The sequence below is a fragment of the Lithobates pipiens genome, unplaced genomic scaffold (assembly GCF_037356315.1).
Source record: "Lithobates pipiens isolate NorthernLeopardFrog02 unplaced genomic scaffold, aLitPip1_a1.2 Scaffold_18, whole genome shotgun sequence".
Taxonomy (NCBI): domain Eukaryota; kingdom Metazoa; phylum Chordata; class Amphibia; order Anura; family Ranidae; genus Lithobates; species Lithobates pipiens.
In genome coordinates, this window is record NW_027507758.1 from 347656963 (window position 1) to 347681856 (window position 24894).

General features: G+C 44.4%; 1 protein-coding gene across 22 annotated transcripts in view; it reads right to left on the reverse strand.

The window, feature by feature from the left end:
• The window catches only part of DLG1 (discs large MAGUK scaffold protein 1), a 530809-nt gene that overhangs the window by 149947 nt on the left and 355968 nt on the right, over window positions 1–24894 (reverse strand). For all 22 annotated transcript variants that reach the window (XM_077487456.1, XM_077487444.1, XM_077487440.1 and 19 more), the window contains one exon: window positions 15607–15721. In XM_077487456.1, the coding sequence (XP_077343582.1) occupies window positions 15607–15721 (115 nt within the window). The remainder of the gene's footprint in view (window positions 1–15606; window positions 15722–24894) is intronic.

The window sequence follows — 24894 nt, forward strand, 5'->3', positions numbered from 1 at the left end:
TTTTTTTCTCTAATTTATTTATGAATTATGTTTATTATTTAGTTATGTGGTTCACACTTAAAAAAATTCCTGAAGAAGCCACACCTGGTAAAACATGAAGAAATTAAGTGCACCCAACCAAGACTACCAACATACATAACAAACATGGTGAAATGTTTGTTCTTTTTACTGTATCCAAAAATTGCATATATGTATCTGGAATCCTTTTTAATATTGCAATAATAAAATAGCTTTTACTATAATTCCTCAAGTTCATGGTACTTTAAATGCACCATAAAAATCCCATCCTACTCCATTTGATTTCTTGTACATTAATCCAGTATGAGGTACAGTGATTAACTCTTCTATCCTTAAGGCTTACCAGATAGTTTGAACTCAAAAGGACATATGTCCTATGAGTCAAACAGGCTTGTATTGGCAAATGCCAACGTTGAAGACATCAGATCTGGAGACCTTTAACACGCAAGCCAAATTCTCATACAGTCATTGAGTTAATGATCTCCATAGATGGCATTTCCATACAGACAAATGGGTGGTTTCTCCCATATATTCATATATATTCACATGTATATCAAAGAAAGGAGAACAAAAGGTGGCCACTTAGTGTGATTCCATATAGAAATAAAAAATGAAATTTAATGGAGGTTAAAAAAACTCACATTGCTGACATAACAGATTGAAAAGGTCTGGTTTGAAGGGACCATTCTTCTTGATCCAAGTAGTGGAAGCTGAGGTGATCTGCAGCATCCACTCCATGGATATGGACAGCAGATATTGCTGGACAATTTGTCCATGAGATTGTCTCGCTTGTTTAATGCTGCATGACCCTTGGTGCCCCTTGATGACTGAGGTTTGCTATAGCCATGGATTTGTCCAAATGTCCCATTTGGCATCCTCGCAGAAGGGGGGTCCGGTGATGCAGAGCTATTCCTATTTTCCCTGGACTGACGACAGGAACACTTCCCCAGCCTGAAAGAGTGGCACCAATAATTTTTGGATTCAGGTCCCTGCCTTGGGGGGACATGGACCTGAATCCAAAATAACACCATCTCAAGGGTCCCCAGGCATACAGCTTACAAAGAGCATCATTACCCCAAAATCCACACGCTGGGAACCCTGTATATGCCATATTAGAAATAATGACCGATTCATACTGTTGGGACCCATACTGTTATAAGATGCTGATGTCATCAACTCCAGCCACCTGTCTGTTATAAATATATATAAGTATGTAAATAAGCCTCTTATGGCTTCTAAGAGTCTTTCACCCATTGTTGTTTATGATAATTAACCCTGTTATTGTATGAAGGAGTCCTGTGTTGATATGTATGATAATGTGTATTGTATAGTCAGTGAGCTAGAAATTGGCAAGTCTACCCTAAAAGGTCATATCTCAGAGTCGCTTTTAGTCTTGGCAAATGATTATATAACTAGCTCATGTTAATTAGGTTTCTGGTTACAGTTTGGATCGTCAGCCTATTGTATATATTTGTGTGACATCTCAAATAAAACAGTCCATGTTCCGCAACCAAACCAGTATTGCCTCGTTTGGAGCGGTTAGAATATCTGATATATTTATTCAGACTGGGAGGAAGCAGTATATGATGAAAGCACTCAAGTGGAGTGTGGGACGCTTCGTTTGGCTGGACAGGAGCATTGGTTGGTTGAGAAAAGGAGCATGTCTGTTCTGGAAGCCTGGAACTCACATGGAAAATCTCATTGTGGGACGTTTCCTTGATCACAAATTTAGAGTGTGGGACTCTTTTCTGGAATGAAAGCTTTTGCTTTGGATGTGTACAGGACCGGACCCAAGTATTCCAGGGAAGAGAAGGCTGGAGAGCAGGTTTTTCTAAGTTCATCACCTCACTGGAGGCCTGGAGCATCTGAATTGTCCTGTGGATGTTTACAGACAGCTGTAATGGAGATAAAACCTTAAAGCGGCGTTCCATCCAAAAGTGGAACTTCCACTTATACGCTCTCCTCCCCCTCTGATGCCACACACCTTTCAGGGGGGAGAGGGAAACTGAGACCTGTTTTGACAGGTCCCCTTCCCCCCCTCCGGAGACGGGGCCATGGCCCGATCTCCCTGAAGTTCAGCCCCCCTCCTCCTGCCCCTGTGCCAAATTGCACATGCGCAGTAGGGAACCAGCTGTGAAGCCGAAAGTCAGCAATTAATAGTATTTGTAGCTGCTGACATTTACATTTTTTTCACCCAGGCTGGACCTCCTCTTTAAAAGGAAGCTCTTCTAGAGCCCTTGTTCCAAGAAGGGCAAGAAGAGGTGCTACTACCTTTGTGAATACTTGGGGAAGATAGAACAAAGGGCAGTGTAACAAACTGAAAATGGTTGTATGCCACTGCAAAACAGCTTATGAGGTTGATAATAGGGAATGCATTCTGGATATCAACAGATGCCAGGTATTCCCCGTCTTAGGGAGGCAATTACCATTTGAAATCTTAGAATTTGAGGGTGCTTGTCTTATTCTGAACTTTAGATCCCTCTGCAAAAACCAGTTCGATTTTGATACCACAGAGGTTTGAACATAATCCTTTGAACCTCTCGTGTCGGTACTGCCACAAGAGATGGTTCAGGGAATTCTGTGATCGAACTGTTCTTGGTTGATTCATTGTGTACCCCTAGAATGTGTCAAACAGCTGATAAATTAATGTTCCACTATATTAATATATAATATATATATATATATATATATATATATATATATATATATATATATATATATATATATATATATATATATATATATTCAAGTTGACTTTTTTTCCAAATTCTGTAATAACAGATCTATTAAATGATTTAATTTCCAATGCCTTCATTCATGGCTTTTGTTTCTTTAATGATCCATATTTTACATGATGATTGCTAATGATATTCTTACATGGAAATGACAGAAAACATTTTACCTGTCAAAAAGCTAAAGGTCAAGTGAAGTCTCACACCTTTTATTTTCTTTATAGTCCTGTACCATTATTTTTTTCTTCTTAATGAAAGCAGGGTTACTTTCAAATTCACACTGTAGTACTCTGTGTTGGCAGCCATATATCCCGGTGGCACAAGCTTCCTCGCAGACTTTTATTGTAGAGAAGAGGGTTGTTTCTGATCAGGTCTGTTACATTTTTTGACTGTATATTGAATTCTTTGACTTCAAATTTAGCTTGTCTGTACAAGCAAGTGCAATTGGTTAAGCTACCTTATCAGCTGTGCAGCTTAGCGAGGTGGATGGCTATCTATACATGCTAATTTTACAACTTAACCAGTTGCCGACCAGATCACGCAGATATACTCCGGCACAATGACTCTCCTGGGCGAAAACCCCACACGGCTTTCCCTTTAGAGGCCGCATCGGGTCCACGGAAAAAAAAAAAAAAAGTCATAAATCTTTCCCATAGTTTGTAGACGCTACAACTTTTGCGCAAACCAATCAATATTACGCTTATTGTGTTTTTTTTTTTACCAAAAATATGTAGAATATATATTAGCCTAAACTGATGAAGAAATGTGTTTTTTAAAACCTTTTTTGGGGATATTATAGCAAAAAAAAATTTCTAAATTAAAAACGGGTTTTTTTTTGTTTATAGAGCAAAAAAAAAAAAAAATAATAAATTTAAAAAAAAACGCAGGTGGTAATCAAATATCACCAAAAGAAAGCTCTATTTGTAGGAAAAAAAGTACGCAATTTTAATTAGGGTACAACATTGCATGACCGTACAATTTTCAGTTAAAGCAACAGTGCCAAAATTGTAAAAAAAAGAATTTTTAAAACAGCTTACCTGTAAAAAACTTTTCTTGGAGTACATCATAGGACACAGAGTCTCAAGTAATTACTTGGTGGGTTATAGGCCTACCTTCAGGTGTTGACACTGGTATAACCAATACAGGAAGTTGACTCCCCTATATAACCCCCTCCTCCTTCCAGGAGCACTCAGTTTTTGTAGCCAAGCAATATAAGTAATATACTCTCACCTCATAAAACAGAGGGGCGGGAGCTCTGTGTCCTACGATGTACTCCAAGAAAAGGATTTTACAGGTAAGCTGTTTTAAAAATCCTATTTTCTTTATGGTACATCATAGGACACAGAGTCTCAAGTAATTACTTGGTGGGATGTCCCATCGCAATGCTACTTGAGGGGAGGGAGACACAACCCGTAGGGTAACCCCCAGACCTGAGGACTTATACTGCTGCCTGCAGCACACTGCGCCCAAAGGTGGTATCCTCATTCCATCTTACATGCACTTGATAAAATTTTGCAAATGTATGTACTGAAGGCCAAGGCAGATTTGAGACCTGGAGGCCTGGTGACGCACTGCCCAAGAAGCACCAACCGCTCTGGTAGAGTGCACCTTAACTTCAAAAGGGGGAATTTTTCTCTTTAAATCATAAGTTTGAATTATAACTTGCCAAATGCACTTAGCAACAGTGGATTTTGAAGCTGCCTGTCCCTTCTTAGGACCCTCTGGCAGAAGAAATAAGACAGTCTTACGAATCGGAGCAGTTTTCTTAAATACATTTTCACTGCTCTCACTACATCAAGACAATGTAGTGACCTTTCTTCCCTGGAACAAGGTCTTGGGAAAAAACCCTGGCAGGACAATATCTTCATTTAGATAAAAGCATGAAACCACTTTTGGCAAAAAACCTGGACGAGGGCGTAACACCACTGTCCTCATGAATAATCAAATATGACTCTTTACAAGAAAGAGCAGCCAATTCTGAAATCCTCCTTGCTGAGGATATAGCAAGAGATAACTGACCTGGAAAGCCCACGTTTATTCAGAATGTGGGTCTCAATAGCCAAGCCGTTAAATTTAGCGTTCGTAAAGTAGGATAGAATAACGGCCCCTAAGATAGCAGGTCTGGCCTTAGTGGGAAGAGCCCTGGACCCTCCACTGCCATTCTTACGATCTCTGCGTACCATGTCCTTCTGGGCCATCCTGGTGCTACCAGTATTACCGATTTTCTTTCCAGCTTGATCCTGCAAAGAACTTGAGGTAGCAACTGAATCGGGGAAAAGTGCATAGATCAGTAAAAACTGATCCCACAGGGTCGCCAACTCATCTGTTCTGTATGTGAATGGGTCCCCTCTCCTGGATGCAGTTGACTAGCTTAGTGTTGAATCTGGACGCTAGAAGGTCTACGTCCGGAGTCCCCCATCTTTGGCAAACAGCCTGAAACACCTTGGGGTGAAGAGACCATTCTCCTGGGAATAACTGCCGGCGACTTAGATAGTCCACCTGCCAATTCTCTACTCCCGGAATGAAAACTGCCCATAGGCATGGGACATTCTCTTCTGTCCAAGTTAGAATCTGGTTCACCTCTCTCTGAGCTGAGACACTCTTGGTGACCCCTTGTGATCGATATATGCCACAGCCGTGGCATTGTCGGACTGGATCCTGGCAGGACAATTCTTTAACCTGGAGGTCGAGTTTTCTAGAGCCAGATACACTGCCGGAATCTCTAGGATGTCGATGGGCAAGGCTCCTACTCCCCAGCCTGAAAGGCTGCCATCTGTCGTTACTACCTTCCAGATAACTGATCTGAAGGACTTTCCCTTCAGCAGGTTCCAAGATAGTAACCACCAACTGAGGCTTTGGGACACTCATGGGGACAGCCACATTGGCAAGTCCAAAGGTGCTTTCCGTTTCAAATGGAATGGAGCATAGGGAACTGCTTAGAATGAAGCTACCATCTTCCCTAACAACCTCCTGCAAAGGCGAATTGAAGGATTTCTCTTTGACCTGATCATCCTCACCAGCTCCTGTATGGAGCTGATCCTTGCGGGAGGCAATTACACCCCTTTTCTGGGCTGTGTCTATGATCAGGCCCAGATACTCGAGCCTTCTTAGTGGCTTTAAGGAGGATTTCTTTAGGTTGAGAATCCAACCCAAACCTTCCAGGTAATGGCTTGTGATGGCTACACCTTGCTTTAAGCAAGCCACTTACTGGTCTATTAACAATAGATTGTCTAAGTAAGCCAAGACAGTTATGCCCTGTGCCCGTAACCTGACTAGAGGTGGGGCTAATACCTCAGCGAATACCCGAGGTGCTGTAGCAAGCCCGAAGGGCAAGGCTATTAACTGAAAATGCTTCTGTTCTACTTTGAACCACAGAAACCTCTGGTGAGGAGGAAATACATGGACAAGCAGCTATGCATCTCTGTCGATAAACGCCAGAAGTTTTTCTCCTTGCAGGATGGAAATGACTGACTTGATTGACTCCATGCAAATGGAGCGGATTTTCAGGAACCAATTTAGATTACGTAGATCTAGACTTGGTCTGATATCCCCATTTGGCTTTGGCACCGTAATTAGGTTTGAGTAAAACCTCAGACCTTGCTCTTGTTTGGGAATCTGTCTGATCACCCCTTGAGCCAATAATAGTTCTAATGTTTGCAACAGGGATTGCCTTTTCCCTGGATCCTTGGGAACATTTGATCTCAGAAAATTAGATGGCGGAAACTCTCAAAGCTCTAGCTTGTATCCTAGAGACACTGTGGAGAGAGTCCATTTGTCCTGAATCTCCCTTTTCCAGACTTCTGAGTACATCAGAAGACCTCCCCCCCCCCCCCCCCACTTGATGATGGGAGATGCCTCTTCATAAGGAGGTCTTGTATTCTGCTTTGCAGACTTGTAGCCCTAAGGTCTTCCTTTATGCCTGGTCTGATGGCAGAGGCCGAACAGTTTAAATGAAAGACGCTTATATGTTCTTTTGACTGGCAAAAGAGTACTATTTCCGCTGGAAATTGTTTGAATGTATTTATCCAAACTATCGTCAAATAATCGTTCTCCCTTAAAGGGGAAATTAGTTAGAAGGTTCTTACAAGCTGACCAACCCTTTAACCAAAGGGTACTTCGCATATGTACAAGTACAAACGCAAGGCGTGATGCCTGGTGAATAGAATCCTTCATAGCGTCTACAGCAAAGCATAATGCTTTAGGTAGCTTGGCCAGTTCCTGTGCTTGTTGTGCAGGGAGCTCATCTGAAAGCATCTGTGAACCAGTCCTTTAAGGACTGACAGATGCCTATAGCTGCAATTGCAGGCTGAGCAACAGTACCTGCTAAGAAAAAAAGGATTTTAACAGACCTTCCAACTTCTTATCTGTTGGATCTTTAAGCATAAGCGCATTGTCCACTGGGTTAAAAAAAAAAAAATCTTTTTTTTCTTTTTCACATTGGAAATCGCAGCGTCATCTGCTGGAACTTTCCATCTTTTAGTGAATCTTTCTTCTATAGGATAGAGCTTTGCGAGCCTCTTTGGAAGGGAAAAAAATGCTTATCTGGATGATCCCATTTGGTATAAATAAGCTTGTTTAGTAATGCGTGGACGGGAAACGCATGCAGAGGCTGTAAAGCAGTGATGGCAAACCTTGTCACTCCTGATGTTTTGAAACTACATTTCCCATGATGCTCCACTACACTGCAGAGTGCATGAGCATCATGGGAAATGTAGTTCCAAAACATCTGGGGTGCCAAGGTTCGCCATCACTGCTGTAAAGGCTTCAAAGAACTCAAGGAAGAGACCGGCCCTTCAGCTAACTCTGTTAGGGGTAGCATGCAAGTAGAGCGAACCATCTTTGCAAGCATCTGTACTTCAGATTGTGAATTGGGGATCCTTGGGAACTTCAAGTATTGTCTCCTCCACAGAGAAATAATCGCATGTCTTTCCTCCCGATCATCTGAGGGCAATACCCCATCCTGTTCCCATAATTCTCTTGGACCCTCCACTGACTGTAAAGAGTCTAAGGTGGGGGAGGGGGATCTAGGACGCTTCCTATACACTGGATGGAGGATGCGATTAAAGCTGCTAATCTTCCTTCTAAGCCTTGTAAGGCAGAGGAAAATGCATCTTCAGTCACCTCTACAGGGGCTGAAGTGTGTGAAGCAGTTGCACCACCGCTAGCTTCCAATGACTCACCCTGTCTTGCCATGTCTGATCTCTCCGAAGAGGAAGACAGTATGGAGGCATAACTGGGATTCCCAGTGCCTGGGGGGGTGACACCTTAGGTACCTTTACGGTAGGTCTGGAAGACATAGTGCAAAGCACAAGCAGAGGTACACACAAAATAACAGTTCTTTTTCTACTAACAATAGTTTTTCCTGTCTGGAAATGCCTGTTTACACCCTTACGTGCCCAGCGCTCTGGTGTCTCAGTAAAACAGACTGCCTCTCTTCAGTTAAAAAAAAAGTCTTTCTGAAATGAGAGTGTCTGTGATATAAAGCCTCAGGTGGAACCTGATTGGCATCCTCAACACTTCCCCTTAGCTATGCGGCGAGTGCTGTGTGTGTGTGGACATTACATCCATACACAGCGCCACGTGACCTTGCGGACATGCCCCTCTGCGTTCTCAGGCCCTGCTAGGGACCTGAATGGCCAACACAAAGTAAGGTGAACGTACTATACACCTCTACAAGGGGGGAGGGGAAGGGGAGGGTTCTGTCAGCAGATTTATATATTTTTTTAAAACCACGCTTTTCCCAATGTTACTAGGTGGAAGTGCTGGGTTGTAATTAACCACTTCCCACCCGGCCACTGCATATAAACGGCCGGGTGGGAGCTCTCTACTCCTGACAGGACGTTCCTGAACGTCCTGTCAAAGTAGCGGGATCGCGCGGGCACGCAGCTGCGCGATCCCAATGCGTGCGTGTCCCCCGCACACGCCGCATCTCGGATCGGCAGGAGGGCAATGTAATTTGCCCTTCTGATCCGCACGATGGCTGTGTCTAATCACAGCCATCGTAACGTAAACAAAGGGGGATGGGTGGCAGATAACCGGTGATCGCACCGCCACGTGCCCGCGCAGCGGCGCGATCCCGATCTGCCTGAGACCCCCGGAGACTGGAGAGCAGATTACAACAGGAGGGCCATGTGATTGGCCCTCCTGATCACATGACGACTGTGTCCAATCACAGTCGTCATGTAATGTAAATAGAGAGCAGTTGTAACTGCTCTCATCTCTTCCTCTCCTCACACAGAACCTGTCAGTGAGGAGAGGAAGAGAAATCTGTGCTTCAGCCGGGAAGATCAGTGAGTTTATAGCTGTTTGTCTGCTGTTTACCCACTGATCTCCCAGCTAGTGCCCCCAAAAACACAGTGTCCCCAAAAACACAGTGTCATACAAAACAGCGGGCACATCAGCCCGCCATCTGACACATCAGCCACCCTCCATCACCAGGCGCACCTGACCCGCCATCACCAGGCGCACCTGACCCGCCATCACCAGGCGCACCTGACCCGCCATCACCAGGCGCACCTGACCCGCCATCACCAGGCGCACCTGACCCGCCATCACCAGGCGCACCTGACCCGCCATCACCTGCCGCATCTGCCCGCCATCACCAGGGCCATCTGCCCGCCATCACCAGGGCCATCTGCCCGCCATCACCAGGCGCATCTGCCCGCCATCACCAGGCGCATCTGCCCGCCATCACCAGGCGCATCTGACCGCCATCACCAGGCGCATCTGACCGCCATCACCAGGCGCATCTGACCGCCATCACCAGGCGCATCTGACCGCCATCACCAGGCGCATCTGACCGCCATCACCAGGCTTATCTGACGCCCGCCATCACCAGGCTCATCTGACGCCCGCCATCAGGCACATCTGACGCCCGCCATCAGGCACATCTGACGCCCGCCATCAGGCACATCTGACGCCCGCCATCAGGCACATCTGACGCCCGCCATCAGGCACATCTGACGCCCGCCATCAGGCACATCTGACGCCCGCCATTAGGCACATCTGACGCCCGCCATCAGGCACATCTGACGCCCGCCATCTGACATCTTCCGCCAGCCATCTGACATCTGCCCGTCAACATGACTAAAAGGTCGTACAGCGCAGAGGAGGCTTTTCAGATGCTCCAGAGTATGTCGGACGAGAGTAGCGGGGAACTCTCTCCGTCAGACTCGGATAGCGATTATGAGCCAGTGGAAAGCAGTGGCTCCGAGATGGAAACTCTGGAAGACAGAATCCTAACAAGGAGAAACGGGAGAAATGAGCAGGCGCAGACATCCAACAGCAGCGCACCACTCCAGGATGATATGCAGGCATCCACCAGCAGCGCAGCACTCCGGGATAGGTAGGCATCCACCAGCAGTTCTGCAAACTTCCTTGAAGATAGGCCAGATACTAGCAACGGAGCATCCCATCAACGAGGCAGTGCACATACTAGCCTTCCAGATCTTCTGCTGTATCCAACATGGCTGCCCGATACGTCAGTAGAACCTGTTATTCCCCTTTTTACATCCCAGCCAGGCCCTCAGATACAGACGGAAAATGTAACCCCACTTTATTATTTTCATTTATTTTTTACCAATGATCTCCTAACCGACATTGTGGAGCAATGTAATCTATATGGCAGCCAACATATAGCCAACAATCCAAGTTCTTCCTATGCCCGTCCTTTTTTTTGGAAACCCCTCACCGTGGAAGAATTAAAAATTTTCCTTGGCCTAACCCTCAACATGGGGCTAACAAAAAAAAAAATGAAGTCCACTCCTACTGGTCTACCCAACCTATCCACCACATGCCGGTCTATTCATCAATTATACCCAGAAACCGTTATGAGATGATCATGAGATTTTTACATTTCAATAACAATGCCCAATGCCTCCCTCGAAATCATCCCAGTTACAATAAATTATTCAAAATTCGGCCCCTAATCAATTTTTTTTCCGCCAGTTTCAAACAGATGTTTACCCCTGATAAAAATATTTGTGTGGATGAATCCCTATTACACTTCACTGGGCGACTTGGAATACAACAATACATGCCCAGTAAAAGAGCCAGGCGTGGGGTAAAATTTTATAAGGCGTGTGACAGGGCCACAGGTTACACATATGACTTCATAATTTATGAGGGAAAAGACCGACAGCTAAACCCCCCTGGATGCCCTACCTACATGGGAACAAGTGGCAAAATTGTCTGGCAGCTGATCCAACCATTGCTTGGGAAAGGTTACCACCTATATGAAGACAATTTCTACACAAGTCTCCCACTTTTCGGCCATCTATACCTAAAGCAGACTGTGGCCTGTGGGACAGAACGGACCAACCGCAAAGGCTTCCCACAGATATTGGTCACCAAGAAATTAAAACAGGGTGAAATGGCCAGTATGCGGACTGATGAGGTACTAGCGGTGAAGTGGAGAGATAAAAAAAGAGGTCTACATCCTTTCCACAATACACAATGACACCTTGGTGGAACTGCAAAGAAGAAAAGGCCCCATCCAGAAGCCAAAATGTATCCACGAGTATAACTTATACATTGGGGGGGGGGTGGATATGAATGACCAGATGATGCAGCCCTACTTGGCCACCAGGAGATCACTGTTTTGGTATAAGAAAGTTGCCGTTTATTTGATGCAACTGGCCATGTTCAATTCATATATTATTTTTTCTAAGAGCACCCAAAGTTCCCTGACCTATCTAAGATTCCAAGAAGATGTTATCACAGCCCTTGTCTATCCCCATGGCCAACCCACTCAACTAATTCGCTCTGATGCAGTAGCCAGGACTCCATGAAAGGCACTTTCCCGACATCCTCCCTCCTACCCAAACAGGTCGCAAACCCCCAAAAAAATGCTGTGTGTGTACAAGTAGAGGAATTCGCCGCGACACCCGATACTACTGTCCAGACTGTCCCTCCCAGCCAGGCCTCTGCATTGGAACTTGCTATCGAAGCCATCATACTTCACTACACTATTAGTAAAGTGAAGATGATTTCTTTCCAGTTTCCACTTTCTGCCATTTCTGTGTATGACCCGGACTGTTAAATGACTATGCCTCTGCCAAACATATTTCTGCCTTCAACGTGAATTGACCTCGGCCTGTTAAATGACCATGCTTTTTGCCTGCCTCCTGAATTGATCATTTGCCCTGCCACTGTACAGCACAGGGGTCTCACATGTGAGGGGCTCCAGAAAAAGTTTTCCGAGTGGAGAAAATATTTTTCTCCAGGTTTTTCGTTTTCTCGGATTAGGGTCTGGAGACTCGGAGGCTTCGTAGAGATTTGGGTGGGAAGAAGCCTCTACCCCTGTCCTCGGGTCTTACCTGACCAAGGCCCAATGTACAAAGTGCCGCCTGCTGCCATCTGAACTGGCCCTGCCTTTGCCTGCCACCTGAACTGGCCATGCCTGTGCCTGCCACCTGAACTGGACATGCCTATGCCTGAACTGTCTGCTAAACCTTGGACTGTACTGAATCATGTTCATAATTTTCCATATCTGTCTGCTGCCTGGACAATTCCTGGACATTTCCTTTGGCTGTCTAGAAAATGCTTTGACTGCTCTGGAACGGTGTCCCTGCCTGCTAAAACCACAGGTGAGCCTTTTTTTTACCCTTTGCTCAGCAGAATGTATTTTGGGGTGTAATTCTTGGTGTGTACATGCTATATGTTAGAAGCCTGAAGGTGGTACTTGTATGTTGGGCTTCTGTATGCGGCCAGGCTGTGGAAAAGTCTGACACATGGGGTATCGCCATACTCAGGACGAGTAGCAGAATGTATTTTGGGGTGTCATTTTGGCTATGTACATGTTATGTGTTATAAAGATCTTCTAAATTGACAACTTTGTGAAAAAAAAAATAGGTTTTTATTTTCTTTCCACATTTTCCAAAAACTTGTGGAAAGAAATTACATGTTCAAAAGACTCATTATACCTCATAGAATATACATTAGGTTGTTTTCTTTACAAAATGGGGTCACTTTGTGGGTAATTCCATTGTCCTGGTGCTCCAGGGCCTTCAAAAATGTGATAGGTACTCAGGAAATGAAATGTGTTTCATGTGTTAATTTATGCCTTTAGAACGCCTGATGGTGCTACATGGATGTTGGGCCTCTGTATGTGGCCAGGCTGTGGAAAAGTCTGACACATGGGGTATCTCCATACTCAGGACGAATAGCAAAATGTATTTTGGGGTGTAATTGCAATTATGCCTGCACCATGTGTGAGAAATAACTTGTAAATATGATAATTTAGTGAAGAAAAAATATATATATATATATTTCTTAATTTTCCAAAGCATTGTGGGGGAAAAATTGCAACTTCAAAAAATTCACTACGCCTCTTACTAATTACCGCAGACTGTCTTCTTTCCAAAAAGGGGTCATTTGGGGGGTTATTGTACTGTCCTGACATTTTAGGGCCTCAAGAACTGAGATAGGCCATCAGTGCATTAGGATTGATACATTTTCAATAATGCATAGCATGGCTTGTAGGCTCTATAACTTTCACACAAACCAATGATCATACACTTATCAGGATTTTTTTTTACCAAAGACATGTAGTAGAATACATGTTGGCCTAAATTTTCACCAAAATTAGATTTTTTTGGTTTCTTTTAAAAGAGAAAGTAGAAAATTTAGTTTTTTTTTCAAAATATTTGTTCTTTTTTCGCTTATATTACAAAAAATAATAAATGAAGTGGTGAATAAATACCACCAAAAGAAAGCTCTATTTGTGTGAACAAAATGATAAAAAATTCATTTGGTTACAGTGTAGCATGACTGAGTAATTGTCATTCAAAGTGAGAGAGCACTGAAAGCTGAAAATTGGTCTGGGAAGGAAGGGGGTTTAAGTGCCCTGTATTGAGGTGGTTAACCACTTGCTTACTGGGCACTTAAACCCCCCTCAGTCCCAGACCAATTTTCAGCTTTCAGCGCTGATGCACTTTGAGTGACAATTACGCGGTCATACAACACTGTACCCAAATGAAATTTTTCACTGTACCCAAATGAAATTTTTATCATTTTTTCCCACAAATAGAGCTTTCTTTTGGTGGTATTTAGTTACAGCTCGGAGTTTTATTTTTTGCTAAACAAACAAAAAAAGATGCAAAAAAAAAAAAAAAATCATGTTTTAATAGTTTGTTATAAAATTTTGCAAACGGGTCATTTTTCTCCTTCATTGAAGTGCGCTGATTAGGCGGCACTGATAGGCTGCATTGGTGGGCACTGATGGGCTGCATTGGTGGGCACTGATGGGCTGCATTGGTGGGCACTGATAGGCTGCACTGGTGGGCACTGATAGGCATAGTTAAGGCGGCACTAATAGGCACAGATAAGGCGGCACTGATGGGCAAAGATGGGCACAGATAAGATGGCACGGATGGGTGGCACGGATGGGCACTGATAGGTACCACAGATAGATGGGACTGCTGGGCACTGATGGGCGGCACTGCTGGGCACTGATGGGCGGCACTGATGGGCGGCACTGGGGTGCAGCACCTTTGAGGCAGATTTTGGGTGGCACTGTGGGTGGCACTGCTGGGTGGCACTGTGGGTGGCACTGTGGGCACTATGGGCACTGCTGGGTGGCACTGACAGGGGGGCACTTACTTTATTTCAGGATGGCACTGCGGGTGGCAGGTGGGCACTCGGCTTTTTTTTTTTCTCCTCGCGCTGTCAGCGCGAGGAGGAATACTAGCCGATTACCGGCTCCGTTTTATCACATGATCAGCTGTCATTGGCTGACAGCTGATCACGTGATAAGGGGTCGGGATCGACCCCTTACACGGATCGGTGATCAGGCGAGTCTCACGGACTCGCCGATCACAGAGCGCGCAGCGCGCGCCCCTCAGGGGGCGCGCAGGCCGCTCGTAACCGGGACGACGTCAATAGACGTAGTCCGCCGTCATTTGGCAATAGCGCGGATCTGTAGTGGTTAAACCATGCAGCTAAAGCAGCTGTGTCAACCAATCAGCCACCGCCCATATATAAGTTTATACACATCTCTGTATTAGCAACTGCTGTATTTTATACCAAATCCCACAAGATCTATTTAAGTAAGAACCCCCTCTGCCGCTGGGACCACACATGTTCTGAGACAGAGCTGCACTAAGACACATCATAGGTAGTGTAAGTTACTCCTTATAGAGACATTTATAAGGCATATAAGGTATATTGAAGGAAAAGCAAAGCTTCTTCCCTTACCCTGTCCTCGCTGCAGGATACTGATGATTTAACAGACAGATCCAACTTTCACCCATCACGGCAGGCTGCGTTTAAGCATGCTCAAAGACTGGGGCCCTTTTAAAAGGGGTTCCGCTCCGCTTTGGGCCTTGTATAGCACCCCTCAGGACAACTTAAGGAAATGTAGCAAGACCAAAAAGAGTCCTGGTTCCTCGGGTCCAGCTCTCAAAGAGAAGCATTACAGGCAAAACCTCATTCTTGCATCGAGGTCCAGGTACCATCCTATGGCCTCAGTTGCGAGGACGGATCCGATTGTGGTTACTTTAAATCCAGCATGGATCCCTCCTGGAGCTCCACAGAGCACATCTTCACTCGTGATGAACACCTTAGACACTGGCAAAAAAACGGAGTGCTCCTGGAAGGAGGAGGGGTTATACAAGGGAGTCAACTTCCTGTATTGGTTATACCAGTGTCAACACCTGAAGGTAGGCCTATAACCCACCAAGTAATTACTTGAGACTCTGTGTCCTATGATGTACAATAAAGAAAGTTCTCTGGTCAGGAAGGGTGGTATAACCCTTCAGAAGAATGAGAATGTCATTCTTCTAAAAAAAGCGGCGAAACGTTGCCCAAACTTCCTTTCAGTTACTGAAACAAATCAGTAAATATTGCAAATGCTCACCTCACATATAAGGATCGTTTCTGGCTTGTACGAAGTGAACCAGATCCGGAGCTGATACTACTGTTCATCATCTGTTCCCTCAGATCATGAATCTTGGCCTCAAAACGACTATATTCTGCAGAAAAGATGTAACAATGTTAGTTTTGCATTTCCACATCAAAAGCATATATTCTTGATTGTAATAAACACATTTAAGAAACCTTCTGTAGGGTTTACTTAACCACTTCAACCCCGGACCATTTTACCCCCTTCCTTACCAGAGCACTTTTTGCGATTCGGCACTGTGTCGCTTTAACTGACAATTGTGCAGTCGTGCGACGTTGCACCCAAACAAAATTGACGTAATTTTTTCCCACAAATAGAGCTTTCTTTTGGTGGTATTTGATCACCTCTGCAGTTTTTATTTTTTGCGCTATAAACAAAAGAGCGAAAATTTTGAAAAAAAACACAATATTTTTTATTTTGCTATAATAAATTTCCCATTTAAAAAAAAGAAAAATTTTTTTCCTCAGTTTAGGCCGATACGTATTCTTCTACATCTTTTTTGAAAAAAAAAAAAAAAAAACACGCAATAAGTCTATATTGACTGGTGTGCGCAAAAGTTATAGCGCCTACAAAATAGGGGATAGATTTATGGCATATATTTTTTTTTTTTTTTACTAGTAATGGCGGCGATCTGCGATTTTTTTCGTGACTGAAACATTGTGACAGACATATCGAACACTTTTGACACATTTTTGGGACCATTCACATTTACACAGCGATCGGTGCTATAAAATTGCACTGATTACTGAGTAAATGTGACTGGCAGGGAAGGGGTTAACACCAGGGGTTAATGATGTTCCCTGGGAGTGATTCTAACTGTGGGGGGAGGGGACTCACAAGAGGAGGAGACCGATCGGTGTTCCTCTGTACTGGGAACACACCATCGGTCCCCTCTCCTCTGACAGGACGTGGATCTGTGTGTTTACATACACAGATCCACGGTCCTGCTGTGTTCCCGGGCAATCGCGGGTGCCCAGCGGACATCGCGGCAGTCAGGATCCGGGTCCCGAGCGACGTTGCGCGCGCGCGCCCCCCCCCCCCCCCCCAGACGGCTGGTAATGGAAGGATGTCATACGACACCTGCCCAGGATGGGAGATCACACACAATTGCATCATATTTTAACCCAATCCAGAACATCAAAATGAAACTCATTTTTTTAATAACATGTGCTATGTTTAACCTGTTCCCAACCAGACCCCGCAGTTGTACTGCGGCAGGTTGACTCTTCTGCGCGATTCACCATCATTATACATTGGGCACATACACTGCGATTTGTGGGCACACGCACGTGCCCATTCGCTAGCTAGAGAGCCAATTAGAGGGTCAGAAAGACTATGTCCCCCAGCCATCTGCAATCGCTCCACAGAGAAGCAGAACGGGGACCTGCCAGTGTAAACAAAGCAGATCCCCTTTCTGTCAGGGAAGTAGAGTGAGATTCTCTTTTCTTAGCGATTAGGAACAGCAGTCACTCTACTCCCCGTCAGTCCACCCCCCCCCCCCCCCCCAGTAAGAAAGCACCTTTGATTGCCCCTGGTGTTAACCCCTTCCCTGCCAGTGTCATTTATACAGTAATCAGTGCACTGATCGCTGTATAAATGTCACTGGTCCCAAAAAAAGTGTCAAAAGTGTCCAATCTGTCAGCCACAATTCCGCTAAAAATCACAGACCACCGCCATTCTAAGAATAAAAAAATATATATAACAAAAATACCATAAATATATCCCCTATTTTGTAGATGCAATAACTTTTGCGCAAACCAATATTATTGGGATTTTTTTTACCAAAAATATTTATAAGAATACATATTGGCCTAAACTGAGGAAGAAATTTGTTTTCTTAAATTATTTTTATTTGGATATTTATTATAACAAAAAGTAAAAAAATTGGATTTTTATAACCGCTTACCTGTAAAATCCTTTTCTTGGAGTACATCACGGGACACAGAGCCAAAGTGATAACTGTATGGGTATATAGGGCACCTTCAGGTGATGGACAATGGCACAACCAAGACAGGAAGTTCACTCCCTATATAAACCTCGCCCATTACTGGGAGTACCTCAGTTTTGTAGCAAAGCAATATACCTAAACCACAGAAAGAGGGGAGGGACCTCTGTGTCCCGTGATGTACTCCAAGAAAAGAATTTTACAGGTAAGCTGTTATAAAAATTCTATTTTCTGCATCGTACATCACGAGACACAGAGCCATAGTAATAACTATATGGGACGTCCCATAGCAATGACATTTGTGGGGGGGAGACAACCAGCAGGGCGCCAACAGACTTGAGGTATACTGCTGCCTGCAGCACACTGCACCCAAAGGGGATATCCTCATGCCTTTTTACATCCACCTGATAAAATCTGGTGACTGTATTGACTGAAGACCCATGGAGGCCTGGTGATGCACTGCCCAAGAAGCACTAACTGCTCTGGTAGAGTGCGCTTTCACTTGAAAAGGAGGAACCTTACCTTTTAAACCATAGGCCTGGATTATTACTTGCCGAATCCACTTAGAAATAGTGGATTTAGACGCCCCTCCCCCCTTTCCTAGGAACTTCTGACAACACAAATAAGACATCAGTCTTCCGGATCTGAGTAGTCGTCTCTAAACAGACTTTGACCGATCTCACCACATCAAGACAATGTAGTAATATCTCTTCCTTAGAAAACGGTTTTGGAAAAAACAATGGTAGGACAATTTCTTGGTTCAGGTGAAAGCCCGAGACCACCTGAGGCAGAAAACTTGGAGGACGCAACACGAATAATTAAATACAGCTCTTTACAGGAAAGAGCAGCCAATTCCAAAACCCTCTTTGCTGTGGATATAGCAACCAAGAACACTAATTTCCTTGTCAGAAGGACTAAAGGAGTATGCTGTATCGGTTAAAAGGGCCGTTCTTGCAACGCTGACAAAACTAAGTTCAAGTCCCAAGGGTTCAAAGGTGATCCAACTGGCGGATTAATCTGCATCACCCTTTGCATAAAAATCTGAACCAAAGAATGCAAAGCAAGCGGTCTTTGAAATAAGACCGATAAAGTTGAGATTTAGCCCTTAATAGTACTCAAGGTCAGCTTCATCTCTACCCCTAAATATAGAAAGGCAAGTATTCTGCCTATGCTATATTTCTGAGGGTGCCAACCCTTGGACTCACACCAGGAAACATAAGCCCTCCAGACTCTAATATAGGATTCTGGAAGCTGGCTACCTTGCATTAATCAAGGTAGAGACAACCGACCCGGATAGCCCACGTTTCTTCAGAATGTGGGTTTCAATAGCCAAGCCGTTAAATTTAGTTTGTAAGGTAGTACGGAATACTGTCCCCTGCGAGAGTAAGTCTGAATACAGTGGAAGGGACCATGGATCCCCCACCACCATCTTTACGATTTCTGCATACCAGGACCTTCTGGGAAATGCTGGGGCTACAAGAATCACTGGCTTCCTTTCCAGCTTGATCCTGCAAAGAAGCTGTGGCAGCACCTGAATAGGGGGAAATGCATAAATCAGTGAGAACTGATCCCATGGGGTCGCCAACGCATCTGTTCCGCATGCAAGTGGATCCCTTGTCCTGGACACAAAGTGGACCAACTACATGTTGAACCTGGATGCCAAAAGATCTATGTCCGGGGTCCCCCATCTTTGGCAAATCGCCAGAAAAAGTTTGGGGTGAAGGGACATTCCCCCGGGCACAACTGCAGGCAACTCACGTAGTCCGCCTGCCAATTCTCTACTCCCGGAATAAAGATTGCTGAAAGGCAAGGAACATTCCTTTCTGCCTAAGCTAAAATACGGTTCACCTCCTTCTGAGCTGCGAGACTATTGGTGCCCCCTCAGTGATTGCTATAAGCCACAGCTGTGGTATTGTTGGATTGGATCCTGACAGGACAACCCCGTAACCTGAATGTCCAGGCCTTCAGAGCCAGATCCGCTACCCAAATCTCTAGGATGTTGACGGGCAAGGTTCTTTCGGTTCTTGACCACTGTCCCTGGACACTTTGTTTCTAGTACCGATCCCCAGCCAGAAAGGTTGGCATCTGTCATTACCACTTTTCAGATAACCGTTTTGAAGGATTTTCCCTTTAGCAGATTCTGGGTTACCAACCACCTATTGAGGCTCTGGGACACCTTTGGGTACAGCCGCATTGGAAAATCTACAGCTTGGACCGTTTTGTTACAAGCAGACAGAATACTGTTTTGCAACAGTCTCAAATGGAACTGGGCATAGGGAACTGCTTCGAATGAAGCCACCATCTTACCTAACAACCTCATGCAAAGGTAAATGGAGGGATTTCTCTTCGACCTGACCATCTGCACCAACTCTTACAGCGCTGATCTTTGCCTGAGGCAAAGACACCTTTCTCTGAGCTGTGTCTAAGATCGGACTCAAGTACTCCAGCTTTTTCAGTGGCCATAAGGAAGACTTCTCTAGGTTTAGAAACCCCCCCTAGGCTTTCCAGGTATTTGGCTGTATTACGCACGTTTTGCTCCAAGCGGACAACCGACCAATCTATTAACTAATCGTCCAGGTATGCCAGGACTGTTATGAACTGCTCCCTTAGCCTGATTAGAGGTGGAGCCAGAAACTTTGTAAATACCCGGGGTGCTGTAGCCAGTCCAAAGGGCAAGGCTACAAACTGAAAATCGTGCTGTTCTACCTCGAACCACAGAACTCTTTGGTGAGCGGGAAATATCAGGGATGCATATCTGCATGTTCCTATGTCGATTGATGCCAGAAGTTCCCTTCCTTGAAGGATCAAAACCAACCTGATTTACTCAGTGCAAAAAGAGTGGACCTTCCGAAATTCAGATTTTTGAGATCTAGAATGGGTCTGACATCTCCATTTGGTTTTGGTACAGGGATTTCCACAATCATCCCGAGTCAGTAATCGGTCTAATGCCTGAAACAGAGATTGCCTTTTTCGTGGATCTTTGGGAACGTTTGACCTCATAAAATGAGATGGTGAAAACTCCCAAAACTCCAGTTTGTAACCTAGAGCAATTGTGGAGATGACCCATCTGTCCTGAATTTCCTCCTGGCAGACTTCTGAGAACTGCAGAAGTCTTCTCCCCACTCTGAAGATCGCGGGCGCCCCTTCATAATGAGGCTTTAGAAATCTGTTTTTCAGGTTTCTTCCCCCAGGACTTCTTTTGCCCTTGGAGCTGACCGAGGCTTTCCTCTAGACCCTGACGGCGGAGGCCGTCGTGACTGCCTAGAGACTGAGGCCCCTGGCCCTGGAGAAGAGGCCCAATTAAATGATGGATGGTTACACCTTCTTTTGACTGGCAATTTGAAACTTGAAATTTTTTGGATGTACTTGTCCAAATCATGCTCAAATAGCCGATCCCCATGAAATGGAAAACCAGTCAGGAGCCTTTTGAATGGCGATGCGGCTGACCAATTCGTCAACCACAGGATCCTATGCATATGCACAAGCATAAGTGCAAGGCAAGATGCCTGAATAGAATCCTTAATGGTGTCAATTGTAAAACATGATGCCCTTGGCAGTTCGACCAAGTCCCGGGTCTGTTGCACAGGAATCTCCTTAAGGACTTGTTTAAACTGGTCCTTCAAGGATTGACAGATACCTATTGCAGCTAAGGCAGACGGAGTAACTGCACCTGCCAAAGAAAAAAAGGATTAACAGGAATTCCAACCTTTTATATGTTGGATCTCTAAGAATTGTAGCATTATCTAGTGGGCAAATTAGACTTTTATTCACACCGGATATAGCAGCATCAACTGCTGGTACATTCTATCTTTTGGTGAATTTCTCCTCCATGGGATAAGCACTTAAAACCTTTTTGGGAGGGAGAAAATGTTTATCCGGATGAGACCATTCAGCATAAATAAGCTGTTCTAGTAATACATGGACAGGAAATGCATTCAAAATCTGCAGAGGTTTATAGGAACCCAAAGAAGAGACAGAACTTTCAGCTGACTCAGGGGCAGCTTGAAAGCAGAACAAACCATTTGCATAAGAGACTGTACAAGCAATTTTTCCGTTTGCGAGGCTGAAAAGGGTTCATCCACCGTTGATTCCTCCGAAGAGGAGTCATTGGATTGCCTTTCCTCCTGATCCAGAGGGTAAAACCTCATTCTCCACCCACTGTATATTATGATTCCCATAATATAGGTTTCTTCCAAGGCAGACAAACAATGAAATGCAACCACATCCCAAACGATCCCAGCAGGGGACAGCTCTCTGGGGTGCAAGGGGCAAGGAGGTACAGAGATTGTGACAAGAGGAAAACAGATTTTTCTCAGCACCAGGCTGAACATTTATTAGTGGCATTCTATTGCTAGACTATAGTTCAGCAAGTAGTGCATTTACTCTCTGCTTTTGTGCTTAGGACTATGCCTCCCAAAAAGGGAAGTGCAAACACCTCAAAAAAGGTACCTAAAGCATCACCCCCAGGCGTTGAGGACTATAGTCATGCCTCCACATTGTCATCCTCTTCTGAAGTACCAGAAGTGCCTAGCCAGGGTGAGCCACTGGAACCAGTGGGTCTTGCAACTGCTTCTAACATCTCAGCCCCTGTGTATGTGACTGAAGATGCCTTTCCTCTGCCCTGTTGAGGCTAGAGGAAAGACTAGCAGCTTTAATCGCATTTTCCATCCAAAAGGATAGGAAGCGTGGTAGATCCCCCTCCCCCACTTCAGACCTTTTATCAAGGGAATACTCTGTATAGCACCAGGAAAACATTATGGTAATGCAAGCATGACCAAAGCACTGGGTCCTGGGATCCTGCCCTCCAAGGAGAGGCGTTACAGGCAAAACCTTGTTCTTCTTATACAAGGCCTGGGTACCATCCACTTTCGCCTCAGTGGCACTTTGGATTGATCCGGTCTGTAGAAGCTGGTTCTAATCCAGTAAAGGATCCTTCTAGCAGAGCTCCATAGAGCATATTTTTCAACGTGACCAACACTTAAGCCACTGTAGAAAAAAACCGAGGTACTCCCAGTAATAGGAGGTGTTATATAGGGAGTGAACTTCCCGTCTTGGGTGTGCCAGTGTCCATCACCTAAAGGTGCCCTATATACCCATATAGTTATTACTATGTCTCTGTGTCCCATGATGTACAATAAAGACTGCCGCAGAGGTGATCAAATATCACCAAAAGAAAGCTCTATTTGTGGGGGGGAGGGGGGCATCAATATGTGTTGCAATTGTCAGTTAAAGGGACGCAGTACCGTATCGCAAAAAATGGCCTGGTCAGGAAGTGGGTAAATCCTCCTGGGACCGGAGTGGTTAAATTTAAAGTAGAATGCACTCTCTCGTGCTGTTTAATCTCTCAAAAGAAAGCTTTTTACTGCTGTTCACAGACTTTGTTCAAGGGCTGCCACATTTGTTCTTCCTGTTCCGCTTATGTGAATTTAAAATACCCTTTCTTACTTTGCTCGTAAAATGGACTACATATCTGTGTGCGTTAAATATAGAAATTGTAGCACACAGAACTGAGCATGTGACCAGAAATAACAGACATGCTCGCTCTACGCTGGTAGTTGTAAGGTGCATCAATAGAGGATTGGGAGAGCACACATTGCATTAAAGATGCCTGAAACAATGCTACGAGACTATTATATAATAATAAAAAAAAGGTTGTTTAATGTGACTTTAAAGGATATTTCAGCTAAATGTATTTTTAAAATGCAGGCATTTACAAAAATATAACAAGACTTAATCCAAACCAGGGTTTAAGTAAACATTTGGCAAATCTTAAACCTAAAGTTAAAAGGACCTTGTGGCTCTCGCATTTTGCTTCTTATGTCTAATTTAGAGGTATTAGAACCATTAAAAACCTTGGGGATTGGAAGGTCATTCAAAATTAGCAGCCCCTGCACACTACTTACATGCACATTTTGACAGTTAACTCCTAAAGCGGTCCTACAAGCAAGTTTATAATAAGTTTTACTTGTAAGTGCTGTGAATATTTCCTAAACTTGCTTAGTTTATGAGATATTCACATTCTCTAGCCGATGACCCTCAGTGCGCATGTACGGGAGTGAAGTCATCATTGCCCAGCCAAAGGTGGAGAATATGATCCCTGGAAGGAAGACCAGGCAAAAATAGAAGCACAAGAAGTGGTGACGGCTCAGCATTGGAGGGCCTTGTTTGAAATGAAAGTATGCCATAATGTGCTACTATGTGGTGCATGCTAGCATATTATGAAATAGACCTGCAGTTGAGAAGGGGGGCTCCATTAAAAATAAAATAAATATCAGGTGACAATTGGCCACCTGTAAAAGGTTATCCTCTGCGCAAATGGGCGTACCTGTACGTACCCTTTAAATCGCAGGCTAGCGCACGCCGCATGAGTGTGCTTACGGGTCCAGCGAACTATGTCCGCTGGTGGCGCAAAAAAAAAAAAAAAAAAAAACACAGAGGTGATCAAATACCACGAAAAGAAAGCTCTATTTGTAGGGGGAAAAAAAAGGACAAATTTGTTTGGGTGCAACGTCGCACGTGCAATTGTCAGTTAAAGCGAAGCAGTGCCGTATCGCAAAAAGACCTCTGCTCAGGAAGGGGGTAAAATGCTGCCATCTTCAACAACATCTTCATGCAATCCGGATCAATAACTAATAAACCATTTATATCATTACAACTTTATGTATGCTTTCTACACTTTGTAGAATGAAAAATGTTAAAATAATAGGATTTTTTCTACTTACCATAAAATCCCTTTCTTTGACAGACAAAACCTTATTCAGAACCATAGGGTTATATCGCCTCTATTAGGAGTAGGACTAGGCAGAAAACAAACACTTGGCCACGTCCATGGGTCATTCTCAGATAGTATATAACCCACTCCCTGCTCTAGGCATTCAGCTTAGTAGCAAGCAGTATTAGAAGTATCAAAAAAGCTCCATAGAGGGGTGGGTGCCATGTCAATGAACTCAGAGAAACAGATTTTACGGTAAGTAAAAAAAATAGGATTTTTGTACTCACCGTAAAATCCTTTTCTCTGTAATTTACTGACCGACACAGCTCCTCTCTTTAACTAAATGCGTTTGTTAGCCTGCCATTAGGAGAACTAAGCAAAATTGTAACACAATACACAGAACTTTCAGTCCCGCCCCGGGGGCGGACCCTGTGCTAACAACCCTCCCTGCTGCTCCAGCAGACTCAGTATGTCAACAAGCAGTATAACGTAGAGAAAAGGAGGGGTGGGTGCTGTGTCGGTCAGTAAATTACAGAGAAAGGGATTTTACGGTGAATACAAAAATCCTATTTTCTCTTATATTCAC